The 24,679-nt window shown below is 31.6% G+C and overlaps 4 protein-coding genes and 1 long non-coding RNA gene across 6 annotated transcripts; 3 read left to right on the forward strand and 2 right to left on the reverse strand.

The window, feature by feature from the left end:
* Positions 1 to 3,861: 3,861 nt before the first annotated feature.
* LOC105184025 (anaphase-promoting complex subunit 13) lies at positions 3,862 to 4,163 on the forward strand. The gene has a single exon (XM_011142552.3). The coding sequence runs from the start codon at positions 3,907 to 3,909 to the stop codon at positions 4,141 to 4,143; it is 237 nt and encodes a 78-aa protein (XP_011140854.1). The 5' UTR covers positions 3,862 to 3,906; the 3' UTR covers positions 4,144 to 4,163.
* A 22-nt stretch (positions 4,164 to 4,185) lies between these two features.
* Positions 4,186 to 5,127, forward strand: LOC105184027 (AN1-type zinc finger protein 1). The gene is made up of 2 exons (XM_011142553.3): positions 4,186 to 4,654; positions 4,734 to 5,127. Exons 1-2 carry the CDS (start codon positions 4,229 to 4,231, stop codon positions 5,112 to 5,114), a joined length of 807 nt encoding a protein of 268 aa, XP_011140855.1. The 5' UTR covers positions 4,186 to 4,228; the 3' UTR covers positions 5,115 to 5,127.
* Positions 5,128 to 12,885: 7,758 nt separating this feature from the next.
* LOC105184024 (tetraspanin-33) lies at positions 12,886 to 15,454 on the reverse strand. Its single transcript, XM_011142551.3, has 6 exons — positions 15,086 to 15,454; positions 14,812 to 14,990; positions 14,302 to 14,505; positions 14,029 to 14,202; positions 13,825 to 13,956; positions 12,886 to 13,697 (listed from the first exon to the last, which is right to left on the reverse strand). Exons 2-6 carry the CDS (start codon positions 14,899 to 14,901, stop codon positions 13,461 to 13,463), a joined length of 837 nt encoding a protein of 278 aa, XP_011140853.1. The 5' UTR covers positions 14,902 to 14,990; positions 15,086 to 15,454; the 3' UTR covers positions 12,886 to 13,460.
* A 354-nt stretch (positions 15,455 to 15,808) lies between these two features.
* LOC112590130 (uncharacterized) lies at positions 15,809 to 16,671 on the forward strand. Of its 2 annotated transcripts, none has more exons than XR_003114024.1 (2): positions 15,809 to 16,421; positions 16,534 to 16,671. It is a non-coding gene; the product is annotated as an uncharacterized LOC112590130 (long non-coding RNA). The 2 variants fall into 2 exon arrangements; XR_003114025.1 differs by having other exon boundaries at positions 15,810 to 16,300.
* Positions 16,672 to 17,722: 1,051 nt separating this feature from the next.
* RpL4 (ribosomal protein L4) lies at positions 17,723 to 22,085 on the reverse strand. Its single transcript, XM_011142550.3, has 8 exons — positions 21,904 to 22,085; positions 21,252 to 21,429; positions 20,447 to 20,692; positions 19,167 to 19,291; positions 18,846 to 18,944; positions 18,505 to 18,776; positions 18,111 to 18,270; positions 17,723 to 17,952 (listed from the first exon to the last, which is right to left on the reverse strand). Exons 1-8 carry the CDS (start codon positions 21,904 to 21,906, stop codon positions 17,758 to 17,760), a joined length of 1,278 nt encoding a protein of 425 aa, XP_011140852.1. The 5' UTR covers positions 21,907 to 22,085; the 3' UTR covers positions 17,723 to 17,757.
* Positions 22,086 to 24,679: the final 2,594 nt, after the last annotated feature.

The raw sequence follows: 24,679 nt of genomic DNA on the forward strand, positions 1-24,679 counted from the left end.
ACTGGTGCAATAAGTTAAAGCAGAGAGAAACCTGAAAGCAGCCAACACGACATTTTCTGCGACACCGACTTTCCGCACTGGGAAAGGACGCCATCTGCATCCATTTTGAGAGGGGATGCTACATCCACTTTCAGGTCTCGGTGGTAAAATCTGCATGTGGTGGAAGTTGTGTGCTACATCCATTTTCAAGCGGTTTATATCCGTGCTGCAACTACAGTTGCCATCTCTATACCAGACTATGTCCGGTAGTCTAAAAAGAGCGGGGGGAGGAGAGGGGAGAAGCAGGAAAAATAAAAGTACGTATTAAATATTAAATCTTCGAATGTTACTGTATCAAAGTCTTCCGTATAATAAACAATTTAACACGTCTGGAGACGCATGATGTATCGTCCCATACAGCACAGACAATTGCAGCAATATTGCTGCAATGTTGCAACATTGCACATTGCAGTGCAATATTGCAGAGGCATTGCAAAAACAATATTTTGCATTATTATATATCTGCAATGTTGTAGCAACATTTCAAATTGCGGTTATTATTAAAAAATTATACGAGATATCGCTAAATGGAAGAGGATGTTTTCGTTTCTCTCGTTTAACTCGTTTAACTCGTTAACCCTAGTTTAGACGAAAAATTGCGTTCCACAACTGTCTTAAACCATGGTTAACGTTGATTTCTCACAGTTAAAGTTAAACCCAAAATTTTGGGCATTTAATGAATTTAAACGAAGTTTAACACTGCAGTACCATCAATTTGAGAACAAATTTATGACTATCCCGGTTTTGGAGTTCAGTTGACAAAAATTTTGAACGTTTGAACACCAAACAGATATGGCTTTAGAATACATATTATCTTCATCTAAAGATGAAGATTTTGAAAACCTAATTTATCGACGGACAAGAAATATAAGAATAAGACGACCATCATATTTGGAAGAATTTGATAATGTTGATTTTCATGCACGATTTAGATGATCAAAAGAATCTGTTATTGCAGTTCTAGCAGAAATCGAGTATGAAATTTCTCATAAAACAGAACAGTAAGTATATAAATTTAATTTAAAATATTGGGTTTCTTGCTTCGATAGATTATATTCTAAAACAGAGTATAAAACTATATATAAAAGTCAATTATTATATGATAAATGCAATCAAATCAATAATATAAACTAATTGATTATTATTAACATTGGACTTCCACCTTTTAATAAATTAATACTTATATACAAATACAGCAAATGTTAATGTTGGTTAGTGTTTACTTCATACGAAACAGATATATTGTTCTCTACTAGATGTCATAGCATCCAACTTATTTCAATTTTGTGGAACTGGGCCTTAATCACTACGATTTGGTTTTACAATGATTATTAGTTTCATATCCCAAACTTATACGTCTTATTAATTCAAGAATAGTTACCGCAAGTCTTTAAGACCTGTATTATTCCAAATAGCAAGGTGACATCTTATTGACGTTCTATTGAGTCAATAGAACGGTGTCTTTTTAAGATATCATTTTATTCTTTGAAATATTGCAGATCTTGGGAACTTTCTGTGACTTCTGTGATTCTTGTTTGATGTCAGAAATGAAAATAATGGTATATTAATCTTTTTTTTTCATGTACGTTAAAATAAGAGATTTCCATAAAACGACACTTATGATCGATTTTACAAATGTGTAAAATGTTCTGAACACTTTTCTTTTGCTGTATGATAATCATTCACTATAAATAATTAGTGAAATTTATACAAATGTTGAGTTGAACATATTATCTCTCATGATTATTGTTACATAATTTTTATGGAAAATTATTGATTGTCACAACAAGAGGAAAGTGTGTCCAGAATATTTTATAAATTTGTTAGATCGATCACAAATATCATCTTCTAGAATGTATCTATATAACAAAAACAATTTTTGGAATACGATTTTTCGCTTCTGCCGTCATTAAATAAAAACTTTCCAGGAAATTCTCAATATATACAGGGTATCCCATTTTAAAGGACGTACTCAAATATCTCAAAAACACTGCGTTAAATCGAAAAATGTTTCAGACAAAAGTTGTTTGGCTTGAAGAGGGACATAAGATAGTGACAGCATTTTGTTTATAGATAGCGTCATTTTCGAAATATTCACTGATCATCAATTTTCTTAAATAGAAATCCCAATCTCTTATTATATCATCTTTTTCTACTAACCAATTTGAACAACTTTTGTCTGAAATATTTTTTTATTTACTTAATATTTTTTGAGATATTTAAGGAAAACTTGGTAACTTTTTCAACATTTAACTTACGATATCTCGCTAATTATTCATCGAAAGAAGAAATAGTATTAGACTTTTTTACTTTATTTACTATCAAGAATATATTACTATAATAGTACCCTAACTTTTGTTAATTTAATAATTTTGAAATTTCCAAAGGTCGATAAGTTAACAAAAGTTAGGGCATTATTATAGTAATATGTTCTTGATAGTAAATAAAATAAAAAAGTAATTTTCTCTTTCGACGAATAGTTAGCGAGATATCGTAAGTTAAATGGTGAAAAAATTATCAAGTTTTTCTTAAATATCTCAAAAAATATTAAGCAAATAAAAAAATATTTCAGACAAAAGTTGTTCAAATTAGTTGGTCGAAAAAGGTGATATAATAAAAGATTGGGATTTCTATTTAAGAAAATTGATGATTAGTGAATATCTCGAAAGTGGCGCCATCTATAAACAAAATGCTATCGCTGTCTTATGTCCCCCTTCAAACCAAACAACTTTTGTCTGAAACATTTTTCGATTTAACGCACTGTTTTTGAGATATTTGAGTCCTTTAAAATGGGACACCCTGTATATACATACATACATATATATATATATATATAAAGCATTATTGCATACAAATTATATTACAAATGTTGCTACAATGTTACACTGCAATGTTATTGCAATATTTCATTGCAATATTACTGCAAGCGGACATTTTACCTTTGCTGCAACATTACAGCAACATTGCAGCAACATTTCGCATCGTTTCTGTAATGTTGCAATCTTGTAAAACAACGTTGCTGCAATGTTGTTGCAACGGTGCTGTGCTGTATGGGAAACGTTGTCTTTTTAAGATATCATTTTATTCTTTGAAATATTGCAGATCTTGGGAACTTTCTGTGACTTCTGTGATTCTTGTTTGATGTCAGAAATGAAAACAATGGTATATTAATCTTTTTTTTTCACGTACGTTAAAATAAAAGAGATTTCCATAAAACGACACTTATGATCGATTTTACAAATTTGTAAAATGTTCCAAGACGGGAGAGATTCTAGCTTAGCGATAAGATTTGCCGCTGACTTGCCTCGTGCCTCCTCTTGCCGCGCTCTCGCTCATCGGTGGTGCGACAAAGACGGAGAGCGATTGATCGTCTGTACTTTTCTAACTTACTATCTTCCGTAAGGAAGTAAGTGAGCAAGAACCGTGCACGCTTTGCCGTTACCGTCAGGACGAATGTAGTGTGCATACATTTTCTCAGGGGGCGCAACGCAATTCGGCGGAAAAAGCGTTCCAGCGTAATCGGTCCGGTGGCCGCTCTTAGGTTTCTCTCTGATATCAGTAAGTCAAAGGCTGTGTTCCAAAATTCATTGCCAATAGTGAAAATACATAATTTGTGTCACGTATATTATAGATAGATTTTCAGTACTGGCAGTGAATATTGGAACACAGTCAAAGAATAGCGTACGGAGATATCCGCTTCCCCCAGAGCTAGCTATAGAAAGAAAGAAAAAAAAGAAAGAAGATATAATTCTTCATGATTAATATTTCTCAACAGATTTAAACATTATAAAATTCATTAAATTATTGAAGTAGTTTGTAAGTATGAAAATATTTTCTTAAATTTAAAAGTTGAATATCATTTACGACATGGACAGTCAAATGTGCGGAGACGGCAGACTGATAGACTTAATCGATGAAGGTTGGCGCAAAGAACGACTACCTATTGATGATATTTCAACACCGATAGCTGAATTACCAGATCCTGAGAGTGATAATGGTGATTCTCATATGACGTTGAAGGAATTAGAACAAAGATGGAATAATTTGGCTTTGGGTACCCTTAGTGACAACCATCTGCATTCTCCAACACCTTTGCACAATTGAGCATCTTCTGTTTACTAATTTCCTCAATATTAGAAGAAATAACAGATTTGATTCTACATTCTTCATATCTCATTATTATATTAACATGGAGTTTCCAGAAACTGGGAAATATTGTTCAATGAAAGGCTGTCAGTTATTGGACTTTTTGCCATTTATATGCAAGCACTGTCAAGCTACATTTTGTAAAGAACATTTTCACACAATATTGCACAAGTGTCCAAAAACAAAGAATCTAGAGCCAAATTTGGAAAAGCCATTAAATTTCCTTTGCTCTAAAGAATCTTGCAAAGAAGTATCACTAATACAGATGTCTTGTATCAAGTGCAAACAACATTTCTGTTTGACACATAGATATCATGAATGCTTCGAGTCATTGAACAAAATGGAGGAAACTAAAAAATTGAAAAAATGGCAAATTCCAAAGAAACAGTTTGCAGAAGCAAAGGCTTTAGTAGATCAACAGATTACAGATAATTTAAATAAATCCAAAAATACTGCAATGGCAAATAAAGTACTATTATGATATATACAAAAATTATAATAAACTAAAAAATAGCAATGTAAACTTATAGTCACCTCTTTATTTGCAGGTACAACTTATGCGTGTGAAAGGATCTGCAATTGGTTCAAAAAATATACCAATGACTGAGAGATGTTATTTCCATGTATATTTACCACTTACAATAAAAAATAAACATATAGGTACTTCCAAAGGTATCTTTGTTAACATGCAGTGGACAATTGGCAAATGTATAGATTCAATGGCTGACATACTTAAAGTACCCAATAATAATAATACAACTCCTATGAATAAATTACAACTCTACCATCATTCTAATGGAGCTCTAATATGTAATGAAATGGATATATCTTTAGCAAAATTATTTGAAAACTCTACTATTGTTGATGGACAGCGAGTTGTTTTGGAGTATTCTGATAATGTACCTATAGAAACATCATTATATAAATAAATTTACTTATATACACAACATATATTTATATATATGTATATAAATTGTGTGTGTGTGTCTTCTGTATATCACATTTTATTCTATTATAATAAAGATCATTACTGTACAATTATTTGCTATAATTACACACTATATTACTGGAATCATATTTAGTACATTTAGTATAATTACCATTTAGTAAGTATTCAAGATTTATTGATATGTACTTTTAATATGCGAAATATGTACTTTTAATATGTGAAAATCTAAAAATATATAATAGAAATGTATAATAACATTTGATTATCCACTGAATTATTGTATTAAATGCATCTAGCGGGTTTTTTATACTATTTGTGACTTGTGAAGCATTATATATTAGGTATATAAATAAATAATCCAAACTTTTTTAAGCAGCTGAAAACTTAAGTTTCAAATAATCAAATTTTCTCGCTTTTTACGGTTATGTAGTGTTGACATATAACCATTAAAAATTACATTTAGTATGGCGGAAGGCTCAACGTAACTTCAAAAGTTATTCAGTTCAGTGCAGTCAAAAATGGCAACAGATAAGGTGCATATCCGATACTGCATTCTTTACGAATACCAACAAGGAAAAAATACAAGAGCATGCAAATCGATTTGTTCCTTATTCGGGGAAGGTGTTGTATCGTACGATGTGTATGTATTTTGATTTAGACTTGATTTGATTAGGTTTAAAAGCGGCGTTTTCCGTCTGAGCGATAAAGAACGTCTTGGAGGATGGTTGGAAGTGCGGCAACAATGATTTGGAGCAACTGCTCGCTGAGAATTCAGTACAAACACAAAAAGAGCTTGCAGAACAGTTAGGAATAACGCAACGAACTATTTCCAAATGAACTATCTCCTATACAAGATGGGGAAGATTCAGAAAGAAGGAAAATGAATTCTGCATTAACTCACTGAAATCAACAAAAATCAACGAGTGGCAATATGTCTCTCTTCTCAATAAATAGAAAGTTTTGTGGAAAATTGTTGTTGACGGGATGAGAAGTGGATACTCTATGACAATCTGAAACACAGAAAGTCATGGGTAAATCCCGGCGAACCATCAACATCGGTCGCAAAGCCAAAATATTTCGGAAAGAAGATTCTGCTCTGCATTTAGTAGGATATGAAGGGCGTGATTTATTATAAGCTATTAAAACCAAATGAAATAATTACTGCAGACCGCTACCAACACCAATTAATCCGTTTGACTCAAGAATTAGAATGAAAACGCCTATATAATGGCAAAGGAGAACGTTCTATGAAATTGCTTCTACGACAAAAGACATTACAATGAGTCTTGGCTGGAACATCTTGCAGCACTCGGCGTATTCCAGATATCGCTCCTATTGATTACCACTTGTTCCGACGTTTGTGAAGGCCCTACGACTTTTAAATTACACAAAAATAATATGAGTTCTGGTTGCCCCCAAAGAGTTCTAGAGAGTTTTTTACTGATATCAAAAATAGTTCCGTCGATTAAAGCGACCAAAATATCAACTAAAAGCACGAAGGTCAACTTTCATGATTGTGTAATTTCAAAGTGCCATGAGTTTTTTATTTTAAACTTTAGAGTGTCGATGCTTAAAGATAATCGATGGAATTCTCCGAAAAAATGTTTGCGCATTGAAACTTTGAGCGGTTATAACTTTTCTATTTTGGATCTGAGCCTAACGATACTTAAGGATAATCGATAGAACTTTTCGGGGGGCTATCAGAACTTCCGAATTATCCTTATAAATCGTCTGGCTCCGATCGAGAACAAACTTTAATCCAGGGTCAAAGAACATCATAAACGAACTTCTGTTTGATCCTTCGAATGTTTTGCTTTCTTCCCTCCACATTAAACTTGGTCTGATGAAACAATTCGTCAAGGCTTTAAACAAAGAAGGTGAATGCTTTTAATACTTGGGAAAAAAATGCCCAGAAATCAGCGATGTTAAATTAAAAGAAAGTGTATTCGACGGACCGCAAATTTGTACAATGTTTCGAGATGAAAAATTTATTACAGAAATGAATAATATTGAGTAAGCAGCATGGCTCAGTTTCAAAAAGATTGCTCAGAATTTCTTGGGGAATCATAAAAGTGCGGATTACGAAAATCTAGTCGTGGAAATGTTGGACAATTTCAAACAGTTAGGTTGTTTGATGAATCTGAGATTGCATTTTCTGCACTCTCACCTCGATTACTTCCCTGAAAACCGTGGAGATTATAGCGAAGAACAAGATAAACGATTTCACCAGGATATAAAAGAGATGGAGCATCGTTATCAAGGAAGATGGGATGTAAACATGACAGCAGATTTCTGTTGGATGTTGAAAAGGGATACTAGAACGAAAGAGAAAAAGAAAGAAGAACCCACTGCATAGATAATTTGAAGATAAAAGAGTTCGTTATAAAAGAAAAAAAGAAGACTGAAAACATCTTTTTTTATCTGGAAAAAATCAGATTTTTATGGCATTTTTCCTATTTTTGCAGAATTTGAGAGCGATGGAGCAATTCTGACATTGGATTTATCTTCAGTAGGTTTAAATATATAAGGATATGGTGTTGTGATCTGTTTTCAGGACTCCGTCTAACGGCGACCTTTAATGGAATGGAATTTTGACCGGTTTTTGGAATTTTAGGGCATTTCTTGCGGTTTTACAAAAACTGAAGAGTGATGAAGCGATTTCAACACCGGATTCGTGTTCAGCGGACCAAAATACTTTGGTATAGTGATCTGATCAAAAGAACAAACCACTTTTTTTGTGTGCCTGTGTTATCTTTAAGCATCGACACTCTAAAGTTTAAGATAAAGAAGTTATGGCACTTTGAGTGCCATATCGATTAAATTATAATCGTGAAATTGGTCCCCTGTGCTTTCGGTTGATGTTTTGGTCGTTTTAAGGGGGAATCTACTTTACAAAGTCAAAATTTTACATTTTATTTTTTTTCATAAATCGATAGTAATAACCTTTGAAAATATAATGCTAGAGTTTTAGAGCGAAATTCGAAGTTGTTATGTAGATATAGCTCTTTAAAAGAGAGCGCGTCACGCACGTATTCACGCGCACGGCAACAGTCTCGGCGATGAGAGTCCAGTCTTCGCCTCTCGATCCTCAGATAACGATTAGCGGCTCGGCAGATATTTTCTAAATATATATTAGTGAGAATTTGTTTACCAAACATAAATACATGTATAAGTATAGCCAAAATGGCTGCCGAAGATAACAAAGGGGCTTGGGAAGAGATAGTGCTGGAATGCGAGGCGCTCCTTTTCAGTAGAGCTCTGATCTTCAGTTAGCAAAGACGTTTCTCTAAAATGTACCCAAAAGGAAAAATTGGAAAGACATATCGGTCGTCGAGACCATCGAAAAGAAAATTTTATGGTAATAGATTTACGCGAAGTAGTCAAGGGAATGAAAAAGGTGAATCGGGTGCTACTGTGAAAAAACTGAGTACGTCAAATAGTGACAATGTGATTTATAATCCACAACACACATACAGATTTTTGGAATTTTTAACTCTACTATCTGGCGTTTAGTGCCGAAACATTTGAATTCCGGCGCAAAAATAATAGAAATTGCTACTTATATCGCTGCGGGCATTTTTAATGAAGGCTATACATCAATTTTAAAAATTATGACTGCGTTAGATATTAATATTGGCCCGGAGTGTAAAAATTTCGCCTACTTTAACGACTCGCGGCGCAGCACGAGGGAGGAGCGTCGCCGACATAGTGCAACCAAGGAGGCTCGAAAGAGGCGTAGATCTTATCATTTGCAGCAAAATGAATTTTACGAGCAAAAAGAGGGATTAGTATGTGGCGCCGGAATAGCTGATTAGCCTCAGATAACTGTAAGTTGCAAATAACTATTACTTTTTTGCACCTAAAACTTTAAATGCGTTTTCCCGAAAACGTGTTTTTCCAAATTTGTGTACACGATAGAGAAAAAACTATTTGACCGACTGACTTCGCTCAAGAAAATTTAGTTAGCTAATACCTAACCATTATCGATGAACTAAAAGAACTGAGAAAAAACTTATTTAAACAATATTTTTTGCATAAAAAAGCTGAAATTTTAGCGTAAAAATCGGTATCTTGACTTTAAAGTTGCACAGAATCTCCATTTTTGCATATTTTTTTAATTTTCTTAGTTCATTTAGGATGAAAAGGTATACAAATTAAAATTTTTCTTGTCTTGTCTGTTTCAGATCAGTTTTACAAGTGTGAGAATATACACAATGAAACAAGAGCGGACGCGCGGCAACACACTCAGTAATAAATAAAGATGGTTAAACTTTATAATTTTGTAATGAAAAAATAATTTTTTACAAGTTTAAGGAAGGATCTAAACATGTATTAAAGTTTGAATAAAATCGGATGAATGGTTTTTTGTAAAAAAATTCCCAAAAGACACCTAAAAAACAACGTCCTAAAGTAGGTTTCCCCCTTAATCGACCGAACTATTTTTGATATCAATAGATATCTCTAGAACTCTAGAACTCTTTGGAGCTTGGGGGACAACCAGAACTCATGTTACTTTTGTGTAATTTAAAAGTCGTGGGACCAACTGCACAGACGTTTTGTTCTGGTCGATGCAACATGCCTTGTTCGATACGCATTTCAAATCAGTAGATGAGATCCGAAAATGGCTTGACGACTTTATCGTATCCAAAAACAATATTTTTCCGAGATAGAATTCATCAGCTTCTTGAAAGATGGCTTAAAGTTCTAGAAAATAACGATGAATATTTTGATTGACAAATTTGTTTTACTTTTTTTTTAAATCAACCTTGAATTTAGCTGAAAAATTCGGATTATTCATTTGTATACCTAATATAATTGACATAATAAGATTTATGTCAATTATAAATTAATAAGATTTAATAATGATAAGAACACAGCTCTTTTAGAATAATTGTTTATTACAAACTAGAAGTTTATATACTAGTTTTATATTTATTATTGACAAAGAGACATCTAAATGCATTAAATAAATTAATTAACCAGATTATTGTCAAATTTGCTCTAAATGAAAGAACAACTATATTCTGAATAAGTGCTAATCAAATCCAATACTACTTAGTATATACAAGATATATTTCAAATCCTATCACAAAGATTGCAGACATATTCTACACCGAGGAACTAACAGATTTAATATACATGAATTTTAAAGCTTTCATTTTTTAAGGTACACTTACTTTTAGTTATAACATGAATGTACAAAAATTTGAAATTGACATAGGAAATGAAACAAATGAAGGAATTTTATCAACAAATTTATCGGATTTTCCCTTACGTAATAAAGAAATTGTAAATAATACATTTATGCAATCATAATATTAATTCATAGTATATTTTACAGCAATGCAAATTATTCAAGAATTGCTGTAATCTGTGTAAAAAATATTTGAAATATAAGAAATTTACTATGAATATTCGAATATATAAAACAATTTAATAGATGTACATCAATGTTTCGAATGTTTGCTTACTTGAAATAACATTCGTTCGAATGGACGTTTAACAAACGAATGATTGTATCTCAAATGATGATAATTTTCAAACCCATGTTTATCAAACTTTTTTGTCAGTTTTGAAAGGTAAAAGATGTCTGCATATTTTATGATAGAACTACGTACTTACCTTGTATATTTTTTATTAATATCGTATTCTTTTGTCGTACCCAAACTAATAACAAAACTTTCAATGTAATTTCAAATTTATATTTATCGAGATATCCGATTTTTAGTTAAAATAGATTTTTAGCAACAGTTGAAATATTCTGTTATTTAGAATATTACAGAAAAATACGATACTATATATGAACATTTGACTTGTAATGGCCACAATTTATATTTATTTAGATCTTTCAAAAACATGAACCAACTTCTATTTTACTTATGACAATATTCTGACTTTGGCACTGGACGTTTCTTGTCTCATGTACATGACTTATGCTATTTAGCTATATAAATGTACAAATGAATGTGCGCTTATTTAAAATTTCATATAATATAGATATGGCTTTACACATATTATCAGAACAAGTAAATCAAATACCATTAATAATTATCAACACTATAAGTATTGTTGAATAGAGTGCATCGTTATCCACATAATTACTTATGGGAATAATTTTCTATATAATCACTGAGTATGCAAAACAGAGTATCACGCACGCACGCACGTGTGTGTGTACATAGGGGGGAGTTATCTAATTCATGTCCACGTCCTATGTACATGATGCTATTCTTTATGAATTGAAAATATTTGAGACATTTTTTCCGACGAAACTTAATAAGGCAATATTTGTTATGTAAATTATAGCTAATCTGCATCATCAGTAGATAGATAGATGTACATCTGTGTATTTGGTAATGTGAACGAACGAATCGCCATACAATAAAATGTTATTGTATTTATTAAGATCCCTTCATATAGTTTCGAGCATACGATAATATAAACAATTACTATGTCCTTTCAAACGACAGTGTTGATTAAATTTTATTTAGTAATGATTTTATTAAATGATGACTTTATTAAATCTTATGGAAAAAAATGGCTCAGAATTTTTCGATCCAAGTTTATAAGAAGTATTACTATGTAAATAGAGGATATAAATTTGTTTATATTTTATATATATGCGCGCGCATGCACATATACACAATTAACAGTCATGAACAGAAATTCTTCGTGCACTTAATAAAATTATTTAAACATAAAAAGAATTTAAAAAATTCTATCATTTGCTTTATACATCTAATTATTCTAATTAATAAAACAAATAAATTCACGGTTTGTTTACACGAGTTACAAATTTATAAAATTTATAAATTTCTAATTTTAAGAGCTTTCTGGCTCTGAATATAGTCATATATATGAGATTATATTAAAAATGAAAACTCTTAAGCAATTGTTTTTTATAGCACTGAAACAAATTAATCTTTTTATACACCATAAATTGTATTAAATAGCATTTGATATCGCAATATAAGATCGAATATAATATATCGAGTTGGAAGCCAGAAGTCTTAAAATTATGTACTTTCAATTCAATTATTAATTTTATTGTAATTTGGATACTTTTTTCTAGATAAAATTTGAAATATAACCGACGATATTCAATGAGAGAACTTTTGAGAATTAATAACAAATAAATTTTGGACTAAAAACTGGACTATCAGCTAAGTTCTAAGCTATAGAAAGAAATATCTAATTTATAACGAAATCAAATGTATATATCTCAATGGATGAAATATAAAAATCTGCATACATTTTTGCATACATATTGACATTTTAATTTTTATAAAATGAATGCATGTTACTTATTTTATGTTACTCAATAATATAATTTTATGTTAACGTGTCGAAAATAGCAATATTCATGTCATAATTAACTCCTGTATTAGAAATATTATATATTACAAAAAAATATAATCATACACACTACACACGCTACATATACACACATATGCGCGCGTATGCACGCACGTACACGCGACATAAAAAAAATTATGTATATATTATATATATATAATTATATATTATATATATATATATATATGCGTCCAATATATATATATATATATAATTGTATATGTATGTATATAAATTATATATATATATATATTGTATATGTATGTATATAAATTATATATATATATATTGTATATGTATATAAATTATATATATATATATATATATGCGTATAAATTATATATATATATGTATGTACACGCAAATATATATATATATATATCAGATCTTAATATATTTTTAATCAATAAATTACGTCGCCAAGAATGATCCGATTGTGAGACAAAAAATAAATATCTAATAAAAGGCTAAAACTCAATAATGAGAAAGTCAAATATTTTATGAGAAATATAGGTACTTATACGTACTCGTTTATAAGTTCTACATTGCATAACATAACACAATTGTATGCTCAACAAAGCATATATTACAGAGTTTCATAGTAAAATTCTCTCATTTTCATTTTCAATAGTACCTCTGAATCATCAATCTCGCATAAACGATCCCTTCGTAAATAAATTTTTATCAATGCTTAATTGCAAATATATTATCCACTAATATTTTAAGGAATAAAAGCTAATCGACGTATTTATCCCTTGTTTACATACAAGTGAAAATAATTCTTAAAATAAAGAACGAGCTTAATAAGAGACAAAATGCATAGTATATATAAAGAGATCGCAAAGATGACAAGTAATGCCATTCGTGCATTTATATTTGTCTCTGTGTCTTGGTTGCGCGATCGGCCACTGACCACCTGCCTGTTAACCAAAGAGTGTATCTGATAACGGTAGGTGGCCTGAAGTCAAGCTCAGGAATGCCAACGTGACTTTTGCAACTCGATCTGCCCTTCCAGTGTTTTTGCAAGATAGATCACAAAAAGCTGACTGAGTGCAATACCCAGAGCGATACCAGCTATTGTATAGAGATTACGTTCTGCCCAACTGCGTACGATCTCAATACATCCACTAGTCCAGACCTTTTTGCTTGCTTCTGATACTGGTAACATCTGGACTTTATAGCCACACATTATGTTCACAAGCCCACTCTGAAAATTAAGATTATTTTAATGATAAAATATGCTTAAGAACTTTCTTGTCTTTTAATGTAATAAAGATATCATTTTATCATCCATTTTGTATTCTAAATATAAATATAATAAATAATAGACATACAGATATATCAGTAGCATTTATGCAACAAGAGAATGGTACTCCACAACGTTCTACACTAGGGCTAGTACAATTAAAATATTCATTCTTTCCCCAATCTAGATATCCTTCTTGACTTAAGCCACAACATCTAAACTGTAATAAAAAAATTTCAGATATACATTCAAAATTTAATATATTTTAAATATTAAGTCCTAGAATTCTTACTTCTTGTTGTCCAAAATCAATGAAATTTTGTAAATCTGGATCTTCTCTATATGTTTGAATTATTTTATCAGTAAATGATTCTTCCAAAAGAGATTGCAATGTATGTGGAAAAACAAAACCGACTACTGCCACACCCATTTCCAAGAGGAAAAATACTAGAAGACACAATGAATACTGAAAAAATTATTCAATTAATCAATTTAATTATTCAATTCAATCAATAAAATGTTTCATACTAATTATAAAAATATTTTTATATATAATAAGACTAACAAATTTAAGAAGACATGTATTCTCACGAAGTGCTCCCACACATCCTGCGAAACTAACAACAAAGACTACTCCACCAGCTATCAGCATCACTAAAGAAATATTTAGGACTACATCATAAACATTCTCCACCCTGACCGATCCAGTTGCTTGCCACTTATCCACAAATGCATAGAGGCCTACACCAATTAACAATCCTCCAAATAACTAGACAAAAAGAAAATTATTTTTCAGTATATAAAAATGTTTGTATTAAATATTTATGTAAAACATTTATATAGAATAATATGCTATTATAACCAGTATTAGTTGTTTTTAATTACAACCTTTGTTGTATTTTTATTGTCAAGAAAATAGGTATACATATAATTAAACTACTATAGTTAGAGTTCAGCAAACTAGTGAAAATAGTACAAATATAGCTATTATATTCTATTCTGTCATAAATAACAAACTGCAAGTTGTATTGATATGAATGCAATATGAACGAATAGATGCAGTAATACAACTTACCCAGAAGACGAAATTTAGCATAAAAATCATGTATTTTACGCAAGAACTAACATATGTAAAGTTGTTGCTTCGCCTGCGATTATGCATCATTATGCTGTAGTGGAGACTTGTCGAGCTTTTGAGAATTATTATGATATTAAACAATAGTTGTGTCTACTAATAAATGCTGTCCGAGCAACCTTGAAACATAATAATCGATAAATAATCATCCGTTACTCACATAAACTCAATTTAACTCGTAATGATAAATATAAATCACGATAAAATAGCATACCTTGACAACTTTCGTTCACATTACAATTTCGCCATTACAATTTTACGTTGCAATGTTCCCTTTTCGTTCCATTTCATTACGCGGATCTCACAATCAGCTGTCACACTATTTCACCAGAGAGAAACCTGAGAGCTGCCATCAGCAAAGGTTCAGAAATTTTTATGAATTCGACGCGCCCCCTGAGAAAATAGACGTTAACTATGTCGATGTCGCTCGGTAACGAGGTTTGTGTCTTCTTCTTTTTCCAACTTTGGGCCCGAGATTTCAATCTCTCTGTCCACTTCAAGTTAATATAGTAGTTTAAATGACGCAGCCAACCTTGCGTATAAAACTCTTTAGAAGAAGGAAAGCCTGTGGTGCGATTCTGTAACTCATTATTGGAGTTAACGACACTTTCGTTATCGTTGCGCAGCTTTTCTACGATATACAAAAGCTGCGCAACGATAACGAAAGTGTCGTTAACTCCAATAACGAGTTACAGAATCGCGGTACTGGGGCTGTGTTCCGTACCTGCATATCGACAGTTGTCGGTGTCGTTAGCGGCATTGCGCAGGATTTTCATATAACAAAAAAGCTGCGCAATACTGCTAACGACACCGACAACTATCGGTACGCGAGTATGGAATACAGCCCGTGGTGCGATTCTATAACTCGTTATTGGAGTTAACGAGAACACTTTCGTTATCGTTGCGCAGCTTTTGTATACCGTAGAAAAGCTGCGCAACAATAACGAAACTGTCGTTAACTCCAATAACGAGTTACAGAATCGCACCACTGGGCTGCTATTCTGTTACTGTAGTTACGACAGTTGTCGGCATCGTTAATGGCCATTCTACAATAAGCTATTAGTTATAAAACATAAGAAAATAAACCAATCGGAATTCTTCATTTATAGATTGAAGGATTTTGATTGGTTTATTTTTTATGTATTATGACTAATAGCTTATTGTACACTCGCGGACATAATAGTAAGTGCCCGTTTTTTTGCAATTTTCGGAACGCATCCCGATTTGAGAAGAATGAGTCACTGCTCCGCCTGTAAAGCAGTGACTTACAACGAAAGGCGAGAAATGAAATATATGCAGTGGGACATATTGACTTATGCATTCGTTGCTGCTGATGATTCATCTCGTCCATCTCTTTCAGAAGACTTTAAAGTGGAAGTCATATCTTGAAACGATATCTCACGTATCATTTCCACGCTTGGGTGGAAAGGTAAATATCTATAATTATGTTTTATATTGTAGATACTGTGTGTCAAAGTATTTCTTGAGAAGAAGTGGAAAAATATAATAAAGAAGATATGAAAAGAAGAGCAGAAACGAAGAGAAAAAACGTGAGGAGGCAGAAGAATGTTTAGCCAGTCTATGTAAAATTGGAGATCGCTGAAAAACAAGCATCTAACTTCATTGTACAGAACTAGAATATAAAAGACTGTTTTATTGTAGATATTTACGAGATTGGATATACTGACACAATTATAGATGTACGATCAGAGTGCGATCACTGCTTGGTTTGAATAATAAAGAGACTCAGATGAAATGAATACTCCAGCATTAAATAGAAATGAGGGAACACAGAACAGACATATGTGATGTATCGTTCCATATTGCTTATGACAATCTCTATAGGATAGAGTGAGAAAGGTTTGATACCGTGCAACGTTTTCATTTAGTCTGTTCTTTTTAGCTGCACTGCTGAACTAGTGCAATAAGTTAGAATGAAACAACTATATTTTTTCTCACTTTAACTTATTGCACCAATTCAGCAGTGCAGCTAAAAAGAACAGACCCAATGTCATAAACTGCCAACTTCTGGCTTCACCCCTTCGTCTACAAGCTGGTCGAATGCTTGGTCTAGTTATATATGTCATCGGATCCTGCACCGAAGTAGAATCAAATTGACGACTACGATGGAAATTAAACCATGACTGAAGACGAGCAGCGGCGCGGTCTTCTCTCGCCGCGCGAGCGAGACAATTAGGTAAACTGGACTGTGCTACGACTGCTCCTCTTCTGTCGCTCGGATTTCTTTTCATCTTTTAACATTAATTTCTCTAAAATTACTACGAATTTCACAAAATGGTACGGAACCTTTATATTCGTTTCGACTTAAGTTTTCACTTGATTTTCGAGTAACCAAGTGATATCCTGCATGTGTGTGTGTATATATATATACACATACACATACATATATATAAATATATTTTAAATTTTATTTATGCATAAAACATTAGCAGATGAGTACACGAAAACGATTTTGGAAAGGTGAATAATGCAGTCTAATGAAATATTTTGATGTTTTCCAATCTTTTAGCAGTGAAAACATAATAGCATCATGCGTGAGATTCAAAACTGCTTTGCTCGCAATATTATTCTACCTTTTCCAGCAATTTAATACTCATTGTTAAAAGATATCTAATATAAACATATCTAATATAAATCCTAAACATTTCTGCTCGGACTGTTTTAGCTTGTCTCATCACATATGCACTCATTCAATTTTTTAAATATATTAATAATAAAAGAACCATATGTAAAAAAAATGGCATAAAACTATTATGTTTAGTATTACGCAACTTGAAAGCACTTTAAAATATCATCTTTTATAAATTCATATAAGAGAAAAAATGTATAGTTTCCTGTTGCAACAGTTAGACTGTTTAATTAAGTTTATTTTTTAGCCTGTTTTGATGCAACAGTCTTTGCTACTACAGTATCTTTTCCGCTTTTAATTGATGCCGGGACAACTTTTTTTGTAGTGGTTAGTTTCTTAGGTTTAGCTGCTTTAGCAGCAACAAGTTGTTTCTGTCTTTTCTCCTGTAGCTTTTTAGTTTTCAAAGCTGGTGAATCCTTTGACAAATCAATCTAAAATGTAGAATTAGATTGAGATCAAATTTTGACATTTAATTCTTGAAATTCAACACTATATATTTGACTTTTAAAATTCAACATTATATTTCACAGGTAATTACTAAAGTAATTACTAAAGTAAATTACTAAAGTAATAAAGAAAATATACTCACGCCTCGTTTCTTGGCCAAAAGAATATCCTTCTCATGTTGACGCTTCTGTGCCGTTAAGATCGCAGCACGCTTCAAAACTGCCACATATGGATTAAGACGTAACATAGCTCTAGTGTTAGCCAATGGATTGAATTTTTTGACCTTGCGTATCACCTTCTTCCTACAATTTTATTTTTTTTTTTGAGTAAAATATTTTTATGAATAACCACTCGCGAAATCGGAATTAATAATGGATCAGCTATGGTTATCAAATATAATCATTATCATTCAGCAACACGGACCAAATTAATATCATCATGCCATATTTAATATTCAAACATGTTACTTAAAGAGAAAAAAAAAGGATATTACAATATTATATAAAATCATGTAAAATAATCGTTCACATAATTACCTTGGAGCTCTTAGAACTTTACGAATTTCTTCTGATTTCAGGAGTCTTGATAAATCTGTATTTGCCATCTTGGGGAATGGCAAATTATATCCTTTTTTAAGTTGTGATTCCTTGCGCCAAGTACCGTAAAGAGCGTCCAATTGTTCAAATGCCGATTTCGTCCAGATAACAAAACGCCCAACATGACCACCGGGTGCCATTTTCAAAAGGTTCATCTTGTTAATATTCATCAAATCGACTCCAGGGATGTTGCGAAATGCTTTGCACAATCCCTACGAACAAGATAATCATACAAAGAAATGATTTTACACAATTCTTACTTTGTGAAAAGAATTATTTACCTCATCCTTTCCATAAACAATTAATGGCCCACGTCGCTGAATACGTCGACGATTGCGCATTTTACCTTTTCCTGCACGAAATCTTTGCGACTTATATACCTAAAGCAAATAATATATTATATATTTTACAATATAGACAATTTAAGTTTAAAATTAAATCTTATGTTTATTATTGAAACTGTTTTATAATTCATATTCCTTTTTAATAAAAATTATTTAGGCAAGAAAATCTGAATATAATCTTCCTTTAGCATCTGTTAGGAATATCTAGTTAGGAATATTAGTGCACATATTAACAACATAAACTTGTCATTAATTTACCTTTTGGATGTCATTCCATACTTTAATACGTCTCAAGAAAATAACAGCTTGTTTAGTTTTATTATATGTTTCGATCTTATTAGAAACAACCAAGGGAAATTCTGGAACTTCCTGGATCATATGCCCTGTAAAAAAAAATTTATATATATATATATATATATATATATATACACAGAATGTACCATTTTAAAAAATACACCTCGATAATTCTTCAACAAAGCATTTACAGCAAAAATGTTTCAGACAAAAGTTGTATGATTTCAATGAGGACATGAAACAACTATACTATTTTGTTTACAAATGGCACCACTTTCGAGATATTCACTGATTATTACTTTTCTTAAATGGAAATCCCAATTTATTAGCCTTTTTTCATCAATTAATTTAAACAACTTTTGTCTGAAACATTTTTTTATTTACCTAATATTTTTTGAAATATTTAAGGAAAATTTAATAACTTTTTTAATATTTAACTCACGATAGCTCTATTCGTCGGAAAAAGTAGTACTAGACTTTTTTTCTGATGAATAGCTTTACTTGGTCTCAAGAATATATTGTTACAATAGTGACCTGACTTTTGTTAATTTGATGATCTTGAAATTTTCAAAAGTCAATAAGTTCAGAAAGTCAGGGTACTATTATAACAATATATTCTTGAGATTAAATAGAGCAGAAAAATCTAATACCACTTTTTCTTCCAACAAATAGTTAGCAAGATATCGTGAATTAAATATTGAAAAAGTTATCAAGTTTTCCTTAAATATCTAAAAAAATATTGGGCAAATAAAAAATGTTTCAGACAAAAGTTGTTTAAATTAATTGGTAGAAAAAGAGGTGTAATAAAAAGGTGTAATAAAAGAGAGGTGTAATAAAAAATTGGAGTTTCCATTTAAGAATAGTAATGATCAGTGAATATTTCAAAAGTGGTGCTATTTGTAAACAAAATAGTATAGTTGTTTCATGTCCCCCTTGAAAGCATACAACTTTTGTCCAAAACATTTTTGCTATAAATGCTTCGTTGAAGAATTATCAAGGTGTTTTTTAAAATGGGACACCCTGTATATGTATGTATGAGTGTGTGTGTGTGTGTGTACACACATAGTATAAAATATTTATCATGTTTACAAAGGATATATAAATTATTACAAATTGTCATGTTACTGGAAATGAAACAGGAATTATTAACAAATTTGTAACATGAATCAAAAGATATTTATAATACAATTTATAATATGAAATATCCAAGACCAAGTATATAAAGGTATTTGCAAAAGATATACCTTTAGATTGAACAAGGGCAGGTACGCCTGAAGCAGCAATGGCTGAGACGAGAGCATAGCGCTTCTGGTTAACATTTATACGACGATGCCAACGTCTCCATGGCTTAGTAGGTGCAAACATACGTCCACCTCTACACATGTTTCCAAAAGCACCCTGTCCAGAACGATGAGTACCACCTCCACGCACACGAGGTATACGTGCTACAGCACGTCCAGTACCCCATGATTCAGCAGAGGTTTGATGCCCTAGGAAATAGAAAATATACTTGATTTTGTTTGATATATCTTACAAATAGCCACATGAAATTACAATAAATAATGTATCAGTTATATGGTTATAAGAATTAATCAGTGTTTATTCAGAAACACGGACCAAATTATTATCATCATGATTAAAATATATTGTTATATAAAATCAGAAAGTAATGTTACTTGTAACACTGTTACTATTATAAGTTACTTTTTTTCAGGAAAAAGTTATATTCTTTTCTTAGAAATTACAATAATATATTTTTTTAGGCAATGGTAACAAATATAATCATTATTCTTATTATTGCATTGCACATATAAAATATATGTACATAGAATAAACATCAAAATATTTTATATGCAGCAGCAATCATAAAAAAGAACTTTTACAACTTGAAAAAGAATAAAAATTACAATTTGTTACTTCTTAAGTAATAAGAAGATAACAATAAGTAGCAAATACTTTGCAAAAATAATTTTTCAATCTTATTAAGTATTATTTAAATATCATATAAGAATTTGCAATCTAAAATTATATATGTTATGAATTACCTACCAGCTTCTTTTGACACACAATATGGTTGCCTGCTATTTTTAGATATTTGTTGATGAACAAAGTTTACGACATCAGGTCGTATTGGAGCTTTAAATACAGATGGTAAAGAAATTGCATCACCTGATGCTTCATTCTTATCGGTATATACTGTTATAAGTGGCCGTGCTGTTGATAAAGACTAAGAAAACAAATTATTAGCTGTTAAATGGCTTTATTTTTTATAGTTTTCTAAACAATTTTATAATTTTTGTTTTATTTTATTCGTTTCCATGAAAAGTATGTAACTTCACATTAACAAATAGCGCAACTAAATATAACTGTAAAAAAAAAACAGATACATTTCCTCAAAAATAACTGCAATATATTCAGTATTAATAAAACGTGAAATCCCGGCGAATTGGATGGATTTTTATGATAAATGAGAAATTTAAGTTAAATGCAAGGATTGTGTAATATGATAAAGCTAAAATTATATTATAGAATATTCACGATATCGGAAGTATCCACGTGTAAGGCTCAAACCATATTTCTCTCATCGTCCAACGGTACTTTTACAACAAAATATTCACAAGCGAACGTCGAATACACGAAAAAATATAGCACAACAGCTCGATTATAATATATATATGCACAAATAATCTAAATTTCTTACCATTCTGCAACTTTCTAAAACTTCTTATGCATCAAACGCAAATCTATCCAACAATCCACACGCCTTGTCTGATCGCAAAGAAAGATGGATGCGAGCGGAAATCGTAGAACATGAAATGTATGCTGTTGATTAGAGAGATATCTCAAGTAAACTTCCATTACGAATCTACTGTGGTGCATTCCAAGCGCCTAAGTCACGTGATGGCTGTGTACGAGAAACCGATTGGCAAAGTACCTCGCCAATCAGAGGCCGTTTTCCAGCAAGGGTCACAGAGGACTATTGAATAAAAAATACCAAGAAGGAGTATGTTGCGATATATCGTGGGCTACCGAAAAGCTAGACGAAGGCCATGTTCCAAAATTTACTGCCAGCGCTGAAAAGTTATAATTTGCGTGATACAAACTATATATTTTCAGTACTGGCAGTAAATTTTGAAACAGCCTATAGAGATTAGTTTAGTTTTATGACGTCACAAGACAAGAACATCATAAAATTAAACTTCAGGAAGCTATGTCTGACGGCATTATTGAAACATGTTGGAAATGTGTAGCAAAGAAATATTTCCTTCAGGTGAGTAATAGAAAAGTTATATTTGTATTTTTGTTCATAATTTTAATAGTAGGAAATATATAAACTTAGTGTTTTTAATAAATAAAAAGTTTGAATGTAATGAGTAACAAATTTACAGTCAAACATATATGTTTGACTGTAAATTTTAGACTTTTGTAAGTTATGAATTGAATACATATTGAAAAAGAAAATCATATACCTACTGAAAATCTATTAACACATTAACAATAACATAACATCAGTGATATAATGCTCTATTCGATAATATAAAATATAACCTAGACAGATTTCCTAAGGACATCCCGAAAGTATTTTAAGGCCATTCAACATCCTAAGAATATCACCAGAACATCTCTGGAAAATTTTATGCTGTGTGGGAATATGCCCAGACAGCACCGGACATCCGATGGATGTACGTTTCACGTCCAATTTATGTCCGTATGTCCGATTTACGTCCGTGGACATAAATTGGACGTAACAAGGATGTCCTTATTGGACATCGGACCTGTAGGACGTTCGATGTACGTTCATCGGACGTCCTATGTCCGAAGTTGTGACAAACGTACGTCCTATGGACGTCTTTTGTAAAAAAATGAACATATAACGGACGTCCAATGGACATCCGTGTGCTGTCTGGGATCATTGTGATTTAGTTCTAATTTAATATTTTATTTGGCCTTTCAATAGTTTCTCAACATCTGTTGTTTCCTATTGTCATAAATTTCATTGCAGTAGAAATTTCTCAATTCCAAACAATTTTTTCCTAAGTTCTCGTTAATTGTATAAACTCATACTTTTCTATGTATAATATTGTTGTGATAAAGCTCTAATTTATTATTTTAGTTTACCCTTTAGTCGTTTCCCAATGTATGATGTCTTTTGCACTTTGTCATTAATTTCATAGCAATCAAAATGTGTATGAATTTTTATCTGAAGGCTGAGGTTACACAGCGACTCGTGCTTTTTTAAGCATAATGTCGTTGTGATATAGTTCCAATTTATTATTTAAATTTACCTCTCAATCGCTTTTCAAGATGTCTCGTGTCTTATATGTAATGTAAGATGTAGAAAATTGAGACATTTCTACTACAATGAAATTTATGACAAGATAAGATGTAGACAATACATGTTGAAAAGCTATTGAGATGCCAATTAAAATAATAAATTACAATATAAAAGTACAATACAATGGGATTATACCTAGAAAAGATTTAGTCGTTGAGTAGTCTCAGTTCATAAATAGAAATTCTTAAGCGTGATCTACAATGGCCGTAAGCAGTGTAACGTCCCACCATATTAAAATTCCCTATCTTCTCTCCAAAACTCACCATACCTTTTCCTACCCAATCAAATCCTTACCTATCATCGACTAATCCAACTGCAACGCCTCCTACAAACACCTCTGCAATCAACAGGTACCTCTGCCGTCTTTTATCGTTAATATAATATAATATCATTAATACTCGAAACTATTTACTGAATCATCATCTATCTTCTTCTTTCTCTCTCTTCCTTCTACTTTCTTGCTTCGTTTAGTAAGCGATAGATTATCAAACAACTAAATAACACAAAAATAATCATAAATAGCATATTTTGAAATAAAATTAACATTAACATAGGACTGAAGCAGACATCGACATAGTAAATATATAAAATAGGAAAAGAGAGAATAAGAAAATTTAAGAAATAAATTTAGAGCTAGCTTATAAATTCATTTGTCTCGGGGACTAAGAACGATTTCGTTCGGGCACAGCCGCGCACATATTGGAATGTGTTTATGTTATAAATATCATCGAGTGATAGCTGTCCCACGTACTGCGAACTAAACAAAGACCTGAAACAAAGAGGACTCGAAGAGGAAAATAATTTTCTTTCTTTCTTCTATTTTTCTTCTTTCTAAATTTAATAATTACTAATTGATTAAGAGCCGCTCTTAAGAGGCTCAGCGAAAGACTATCTGATGGCTAATTGGAGGCTAACAAGAGATTGCTTAGAGACTGCCGAGAGACTGCATGCGCGCGAAGGGCCGAGTCCTTTTTATACCCAAGCCCGACACTATGGATATCAATTGAGCGTCTTTTCCTAATTCACCCTTCATTATTTATTGGTTAAAAAATATAAAAATGTTATTATCTAGTAATTAAAATTATATTTAATCATATGTAGCGTTTGGTAATTCAGTTGTCTCGTTGTTGGCTGATTTATT

The sequence above is a fragment of the Harpegnathos saltator genome, unplaced genomic scaffold (genome assembly GCF_003227715.2).
Source record: "Harpegnathos saltator strain DR-91 unplaced genomic scaffold, Hsal_v8.6 scaffold720, whole genome shotgun sequence".
NCBI classification, from domain to species: domain Eukaryota; kingdom Metazoa; phylum Arthropoda; class Insecta; order Hymenoptera; family Formicidae; genus Harpegnathos; species Harpegnathos saltator.